Source organism: Amphiura filiformis, chromosome 8 (assembly GCF_039555335.1).
Source record: "Amphiura filiformis chromosome 8, Afil_fr2py, whole genome shotgun sequence".
NCBI classification, from domain to species: Eukaryota; Metazoa; Echinodermata; class Ophiuroidea; order Amphilepidida; family Amphiuridae; genus Amphiura; species Amphiura filiformis.
In genome coordinates this window covers 60602420-60611318 of record NC_092635.1, presented here as the reverse complement: position 1 = coordinate 60611318, position 8899 = coordinate 60602420, and the positions used below count along the sequence as shown (strand labels likewise).

Sequence of the window (8899 nt, the reverse complement as noted above, 5' to 3'; positions counted from 1 at the left end):
GTGAACTATTTTTTAGACGAAGTTTTGCTGGATTTTGCGACGAGCGATCCCGGGCGAGCGATAGGTGCTATCTCATTGGTCAATAACCAATTAGTGGAGCACAACACATTTTAGGCGATCCCTGAATAGTCTTGATTGAATGTCAAAGGTGAAGGTTCAACTTTGTTTTGAGCCATCTTTGTAATGCGAACATTGATTGCATAGCCGAGAAATCGTTACTGACCTAGAAAGTATGTATTTTGTTATAAATGATTCATTTCATGAACTAGATTGAATTGAGTGAAATTTTTGGATGAGAAACGTAAAGTCAGAGAGTTTTACAGCTCAGCATCGCGCCGCGTCGCGAGCCCATCCCATCCCATCACCCACACAAAAACAGGCATCGATGATCGGCTCGGTTGACTGCCATTCAATTGACTGTGTGTGTGTGAGTTGAATTGGAATTTGAGGAGTTGATAGTCAGTGAGACTGAGAGATCATTTGAAGTACGTGTGATTGTATAACTGTAAGGCAAGGGCCTCTATTAAAATAATATTTAGGTAAGTGATACTGATAATAATTAATTTTTCATTAATTTTTATTTAATAATATTCACTAGTGGGACACCCGCACTTCGCACGGGTGCCTGCTAGATGAGTAAATGGGAGCGCAAAACAGGAGGAATTACTGAAGAGGTAGAATAATTGAAAAGGTAAATTTTATTTATCCGAGTCTGACCCTCCTTTAGTCCTGCCAGCAAGACTTCCGTCTTTATCATAAACATAATGACATCTACGGACCGTCCTAGGTATGACGAGTTATAGTTACTGGAACTAACCCTCCTTAGGCCTATTTCTATTTTAGCTTCTTTCTTTCTGTTTAGTTTCTTCTAGTTTGTTCCATTAAAAAAAAAATTGCTGCTAAGCTTGCGATTTTTCGTTTCCATGTTTTTTTATCAATTCAATCCCGTTCCTGTTATTTTCTAAATCTGTCCTTTCTTACATTTCCCTTTTAGTTTTTTTTTTTTTTATTTGCTGCTGCCTTGGCTTAAGTCATTTCCCGTTTTCATCTTATTTATTTAATTCTGTCCTCAGTTTTAAAAATAGCTTTTTTATTGAAATTTCCTGATCTTATTTTAGCCGGTTTTTTTTGTACATGATCAGTTTCTTTCCTTCTTTAATATTCCCGTTTTCATTTTCTTAATGTGACTAACTAATAACCCACATATCGTACGGTTCGTACCTTTTTGTCCTCATTTTATTTTACTTATATAGTAGGCCTTCCTCTTCATGTTGTTTGTACTTTTTAACACACATTTTTTTCCCGTATTTATTATGCCCTCCCCTCATAGCGTGTCTATACGGTTGTTCACCCGTAATATCATTATGTGACTCTCGTGCGTTTACGCTGCGATGGCGTAGTGGTGCGTTACCCGTGGTATCGCTGCGCTTCGCGAGCGCTTGGCATTAGATAAGCCCGTCGACGCGCATGGCTAGCTTAGTAACTGATTACTTTTTTTGTTTACTTAGGATAGCAACGGGCCACATTTTTACTGATTTTGAGGCCAATTCTTGGCAGTTTTCAACCAAATAAAGTGCATTACCCTCTCTGTATATTCATCAATATCCCATATGAATTTGTCGACATGTGGATCGAAACTGACGGAGCCTTTATCCACACACCCAGATAGATACATGTACATACAACATTCCCCTATTTATAGTAAGATTCTATCATGCTATTGACTGTGATTACTCACTATAATCAAATTAGGTATTTCTTGGCCAAACTGGAACACTGTGATGTGAATGCTAGTGGCTCCGCGATAAACAGTACCGTAGACACACGAATATAGCATGGTACAGAAGAAAGTAGGCCTATACAGTATACACGCGCCTTAAACTGCGTGTACGCTTTAAGTACACTACATTGGACGCAATGCGCATGTGCCATGTTCCAGTTTGGCCAAGAAGTACTTAATTTGATTATAGTAGGCATATAATGTAGGCCAATGTAGGCGGCTGGGGCTAGCCCACGCTGAGTAGAGAGTAAAACATGGTTTCTCCCGCTTTTTTTTTTAGGCCACTTCAGTTTTAGTTTTATAAAATACCAAAAGCAACATAAATGGTACCGGTACAAACTGTACTCTAATCTGTATGGAGTATGAGTTACAATACTTTTATTTTGCACCAATGTATAACAAAAAATACTAGGCCAAGGCAAGTAAAAAAATAACATGTATATCATTTGGACTTTTTCAAAAATCTGATGGAGGTCGATCTTTATTATTTGTTATGTTATTTTTTTACCATTCATTTAGAAAAAATTGCAATTGCAAAGTGTTTGTCAACACATCATAAAACTTGCATCACTACCATAACACCAATCACAGGTATTTTGGTGAACGGTACCAGAGTCTAACAAATTTTGGTCAATAGGCACCTTAAGGGGGTACTACACCCCTGGCCAATTTTGTGACTATTTTTGCATTTTTCTCAAAAATTACAGCACATTGGTGACAAGTAAGATATATATGTATATTATAGGGGCAAGGACTACAACTACTGCACTGAAAATTCAGCAACTCAAAGCAAGTAGTTAGTGATTTATTGATCAAATATTGGTTTTCCCTCATTTTTTACTGTAACTCCACAACTGTTGTCTGTGCTGAAATAAAATTTTCATTGCAGTAGTTGTAGTCCTTGTCCCAATATCTTATACGCTATAACTTTTGAGAAAAATGCAAAAATAGGCACAAAATTGGGCAGGGGTGTAGTACCCCCTTAAACTTTCTCTTTATTTTACTGATCACAGGTGACAGGATGGCAGAAACATGGAGTATCAATGTTCTTGAAATTGGAGCCAAGATTCTGTGCATCTTAGTTCTTATTCTTCAGTCAGTACTCCTTGACTACATCTTCATCTCGCTTGACGAGAAGGCCAGTACTGCAGGACGTTATTTCTGGATCGCCCTCGATGCGTTGATCATCATCATCTGGATAATTTCCCTCATCTGGAGCCATAGATTTTTCTCCAAATTGACATCGCCTAAAAGAATACCAAAGGGCAGCGGAGGTCTTGTCAGACACGTCTTCAAGGCAGCCATCACAGAGCTGCCTTTCGCGTACGTCAGCTGGCTGCTCTATTCCTCAGTGTTGGTAGCAAAGATACTGCGTATGTTTTCAAGCCCATCAGGCTTTGGCGAAGCATTGCTAAAATCGCCCGATGATATTCTCCTTTCGCCTACTGGCATTAAGATTGTTTTGTCTTTAGCAGGGATCGTGTTTGGCTTACTAGCTTATTCACATCACAATGAAGTGCATAATTCAAAGTATAAGCTTATTATTGATAAGCTTGCTCATTCTGCAAGTTTAGATGTTCTGGATTGTCTTATGCTTATCTCATATCTATTCATTGCAGACTCGGGTCTGCTCCTGCCTTATCCAATGGACAAGGCCATCAAGGCATTTGGTTGCATGTGTATCCTGCTTCCTGTTGTACCTTTGTTTGCCTTACGTTATATCTCAAACAGGCAAGATGAAAAGACCTTTCAGATGGTGTTAGCGCTTAACTCAGCCTTGTATTTACTTTTCGTAAACATCCCATTGTTTTCGTTAAGAATCATCCTTTGGGTCCGTCTATGATGCGGATGTCACCACTTTCTTGACCAAAAAACATCATGGCCATTGTGCGGGATTCGGCAGATATCTATCTGAACACAGTGGGTTGGTTGAAAGAGCAAAAGAGGAATAAGCCAGAACAAACGGATAGTGCGTTGGGTAGTGAAGAGAAGGAAGGTGGGGAGAGTGTGGAGTTGGATAAAATGAATCCAGCAGCAGCGCAGGTGTGAGCACGGACTCATCATGGTCAGTGTAGTGGTTCACACCTTGTGGGTTGAAAACAAATCCTGCCCCAAGCCAAGATCAATTTATTGTTTTGAAACTGAAACCTGTTTAGTTTGTGCTTTTCTAGGGGTTCAAGAATGGATAGAACTGAGCTGAGACAAAAATCTGAGCTGCGTAAACAGACTCAGGGTGGTCAGCGGCACTTCAGTGAAGACAGGGGTTGTAGCTACCCATCCACCCATCATTTTAGACAGGTAGTTTGCTACTGGGATGGATATATGTCTGTAGCTAAATTCTAAATATAATGTTTGAATTTGTTCTGTGAACCAAAACAAGACCAGACAAACATGTCGAGTCTGAACTAACTGAACCCCCAGAAGGGACAAAGGTCTGGTTTTTGTTTTCAGGGTCAAATTTTGGACAGGCAGTTTTAGTGAAAAGGATGGGCACATATGTCAAATCCTAGCTGAGACCATGAGTGAAGAGAGGTGACTTTTATTAAGGGACACACGCATGCTCCAGGGACTGCCGTTTGAGACGAGCTAGAGCAATCACTCCTCTACAGCTCTTCTTAAGTTGTATTTGCAAGAGCAGTTTATAGCTCCTCTAAATGACTCGTTAAATGCTTTATGCTTTAATGGCCACAGGTGCAAACAGCTCTTCTAAAGCTCTTCTTGAAGAGACCAGAAGAGCATTCTACAGCTCTTTTCTCATTTTCAAATGGCAGTCCCTGATGCTCTGATGAGTTCCCTACAACTTCATGCCACTGTTCCTGCCCAAATTATAAGACTTGTTTTGTTACTGTACAATACATGGTGTATTTAATTAAAGGCCTGCAGAATCACATTTTTGTATCAAGTTTGACAAAAACATGTATTTTACTGTATATTTTTATATGTAATTTTGGGAATGTATGTACATGATTTGTATCAGCACATTATAAGTAAGCAGCCCTTTTGGCACTGCAGTCATTTTTATGCCTCCACCGCGAGGCATACTGTTTTTGCAATGTCCGAGCTTCCGTGCTTCCGTCCGGACGCTATATCTCGGGCATGCATGGGCGGATTGACTTCAGATTTTCAGGATAGGTGGGTCATGGTCAGAAACTCTGGCTACTTTTTTTTGGGTGAGGTTCAAGGTCATATACTGAGGTTAAAGGTCATTTGAGGTCAGGGGGCCCATTTTCCTTATTTACCCCTTTTCTCAGAGACTAGGGGTCGCACGTTCCTCAAACTTGGTGGGTGGGTGCATCTTGACCCCAGGCAGAACAAGTTTGTATTGGTTAGTGGGTCAAGGTCACCTGAGGTCACCCAGGGGTCATCTGAGGTTAAATGAGCAAAAACTGTTGTATGGCCATGATACTTGGTACATAGTATACAATCAGCATTTAGAGCCAAATTTTTGGAAGGTCATTTTGGGGTCATCTGGGGTCACCCAGGGGTCATCTGAGGTCAAATTAGTAAAAAGTGTGGTATGGGCATGAAACTTGGTGGGTACAGTCAACATTTAGAGCAACATTTTTGAAGGTCATTTTGAGGTCATCCAGGGGTCATCTGAGGTCAAAGTAGTAAAAACTGTCATATGGGCATGAAATTTGGTGGGTACAGTCAACATTTAGAGCCAAATTTTTGGAAGGCCATTTCAGGGTCATCCAAGGTCATCCAGGGGTCATCTGAGGTCAAATTAGTACAAACAGTCACATGGGCAGGAAACTTGGTGGGCATAATCAATATATAGAGCCAAATTTTTTGGGAGGTCATTTTGGGGTCACCAGGGGTCATCTGAGGTCAAATTAGTAAAAAACTAGCATATGGGCATGAAACATTTCAAGCCAAATTTTTGGGAGGTCATTTTGGGGTCACCCAGGGGTCATCTGAGGTCACATTAGTAAAAACTGTCATACGTGCATGAAACTTGGTGGGTACAGTCAACATTTAGAGCCAAATATTTGGAAGGTCATTTTGGGGTCATCCGGGGTCACCCAGAGATCATCTGAGGTCACAAATTGATAAAACTGCTTTGTATCAACTTTCGAGTGCCACATCGCTCCCTTTGGTGGAGGCATCACGGTCGACGCTGTGCGTCGAAATCCGAGAACCGCGGTCCATCTAGTTGTACTTGCTGTGTAAAATTGCTACAGTTTTAGCAGGGCTGTCAACTTTGTGGAATTGCTTGGCGTGAGACAAAGGCGTACCGGGATTTGCCAACTACAATGTTCATTTTGACCCGTGGTTATTTGAGCCACGGCCCTCGAAAAAAAGCGGGGGGGGGGATTAGGGACAACAAATTATTTTGACGATGCGTGAGATTTTACTCATTTTCCAGCTTTTTGTGTGACATTTACTACCTAGGCGTGAGATTATACTACCTTGGCGTGAGAAAGTGACCCAGTGCGTGAGACTCACGGCCAATGCGTGAGAGTTGACAGGCCTGGTTTTAGTGAAATATGATACAGGGTTAGAATTGTACATGTATGTATTCAGTGATTTTATAAGCAAACCCCGCACATCCTCTTGACCGCTTGTTCAAAAATCACTGGGGACAACCATGATGAGCTACATTTTTTGTATGCACTTGTCTGAAGGACAACCACTACCCGGAACCACTATAACATTTTACCTCTAAAATCATGATGTATAATTAATAGTTTTTAAATAAAATGTTATTACTTGTCTAAAAATGTGACACAATCTGGTCCATGGGGCCAAAGGCGGCAAATTTGAAACTTGAGATAAAGGTAAAATATGGAGTTAAGGGGTACTACACCCCCTCGATAAATTTAGTGTCTATTTTTGCATTTTTCTCAAAAACTAATAACACTGTGGTAACAAAAGTTATGTATATTATAGGGGCAAGGAATCCAATTACTACACTGGAATTTCAGGGACCCGAGACAAGCGGTTTGTTATTTATGATAAGAAATAAGGTACCGCTAGGACGTACCTCGTTTCCTATCATATATATACTAAACTGCTTGTCTTGAGTCACTGAAATTTCAATGTAGTACGGTAATTGGATTCCTTGCCCCAATAATATACATAACTTTTATTACCAGTGTGTTATTATTTTTGAGAAAAATGCAAAAATAGTCACAATTTACCACAGGGGTGTAGTACATGCTTCTTAAAAAACAATAAAATACATAAGAAAATAGACATCAAAAAACTTCATAACTTTAGAACCAAGTATGCTAGGCCTTTGGTGTTTTCAGTAAATGATAGACTATTGTGTGTATAATGTAATAATTACAGTAACTCAATTTTCAAAAATACCTCCTTTGGCCCCCATGGACCAGATCGTGTCACAAATGGCTCAGTCCATGTCAAAACAGACTGAGTGTACACCCACCCTCTTGGATTATGCTCTCCTTTGGCTCAGGGGTACCTTTCATGGACCCCTAGGTGAGGTCTGAAGAAAAAATTCAAATTCAATTTCGTTTCCGAATGGCGGGCCATCTAAGTTTGGCGACTTTGACCAAAATTGGGAATTTAAGGTGTCCAAATGACAAAGCGCTCTCTTTGAGAGGCATTTTCTTCTTAATTAAATCAGTTGTGACCCTCTTTTTTGAATGTGGTCACTCACTGGCTGTGTCTGAAATGCCTAATGCCAAAAAAGATTGATTTCGAATTTCGTTGGGATTTCAGAGGGGTCAAAATCAGCACTTCATACTGTTCAATCAAATTATCTTTGATTTTGAAGGACCCATGATAATGCCACAGTGCACTTATAGGTCCTAATTATGTTCAGAATGGATTAACCATGTGCTAATGTCTATGAGCAATTCAAAAAAAGAGAAATTTCTAGACCCCTACAGAATTTTAGGCCCCCCTAAAGTGGTTCAGCCACAAATGGCGCTAAAAATCGGCAAATTTTGACACCTAATAACTTTAGGTGTACACCAGATATGAATTTCTAGTCTTTTGCATCTGAAAGAATGTAGTCTAATGTTACTAGGAACATAAGATTTGTTTTGTATTTTTGTGTTTTGATACTTTCAAAAAGGTCGTTGACCTATGAACATTTTTTTTTCATTTTCCCGCCTGAAAGGTCTGACACATAACAAACTATACATTTTTGGAATCCTCAAGACCATACGAGTAATTTGATATATTACTTGACATAATTGGGAGCATTCTGAAAATTTGACCCCCACAACCTGTACTTTGCATGTGCATCGTTGCCAGGAAGTGCATTTTTGACCCCCTTAAAAATCCATACAGAGGATTAGAAAGTAGTTTTTTCTTATTACTTGACTCAAGAGCAACTTGAAATATCAGGATAAATAATACAAATGGCTATAAAGTGATCAAAAATATAAAAAATATCATACTAAAATTGGCATTTTGTACCGTATCCTGTATGCATGGTATGTTAGGCAAAAATGACTATTTTTGAAAGCGTCCAACTTAATACTAAAACACAAAAATACAAAACAAATCTTATGTTCCTAGTAACATTAAACTACATTCTTTCAGATGCAAAAGACTAGAAATTCATATCTGGTGTACACCTAAAGTTATTAGGGGTCAAAATTTGCCGACTTTTAAGTGCCATTTGTGGCTGAACCACTAGGGGTGGCCTAAAATTCTGTAGGGTCTAGAAATTTCTCTTTTTTTAATTGCTCATAGACATTGGCATATGGTTAATCCATTCTGAACATAATTAGGACCTATAAGTGCACTGTGACATTATCATGGGTCCTTCAAAATCAAGATAATTTGATTGAACAGTACGAAGTGCTGATTTTGACCCCCTCTGAAATCCCAACGAAATTCAAATCTATCTTTTTGGCATTAGGTATTTCAGACACAGCCAGTGAGTGACCACATTCAAAAAGAGGATCACAACTGATTCAATTAAGAAGAAAGTGCCCCTCAAAGAGAGCACTTTGTCATTTGGACCCTTAAATTCACAATTTTGGTCGAGGTCGCCAAACTTTGATTGCCCGCCATTCGCAAAACGAAATGGAATTTGAATTTTTTCTTGTGACCTCACCTAGGGATCCATGAAAGGTACCCTGAGCCAAAGGAGAGCAAAATCCCAGAGGGTGGGTGTACACTCAATCTGTTTCGACA

The 8899-nt window shown here is 39.5% G+C and overlaps 1 protein-coding gene across 1 annotated transcript; it reads left to right on the top strand.

Annotated features, from left to right (window-relative positions):
- The first annotated feature begins 223 nt into the window (after nucleotides 1–223).
- LOC140159313 (uncharacterized) lies at nucleotides 224–6575 on the top strand. The gene is made up of 2 exons (XM_072182740.1): nucleotides 224–230; nucleotides 2794–6575. The coding sequence occupies exon 2, from the start codon at nucleotides 2802–2804 to the stop codon at nucleotides 3621–3623; it is 822 nt and encodes a 273-aa protein (XP_072038841.1). The 5' UTR covers nucleotides 224–230; nucleotides 2794–2801; the 3' UTR covers nucleotides 3624–6575.
- Nucleotides 6576–8899: the final 2324 nt, after the last annotated feature.

What these genes read in the sequence shown, in the direction of transcription:
- LOC140159313 (XM_072182740.1), top strand. Translation starts at nt 2,802, where the DNA reads ATGGCAGAAACATGGAGTATCAATGTTCTTGAAATTGGAGCCAAGATT.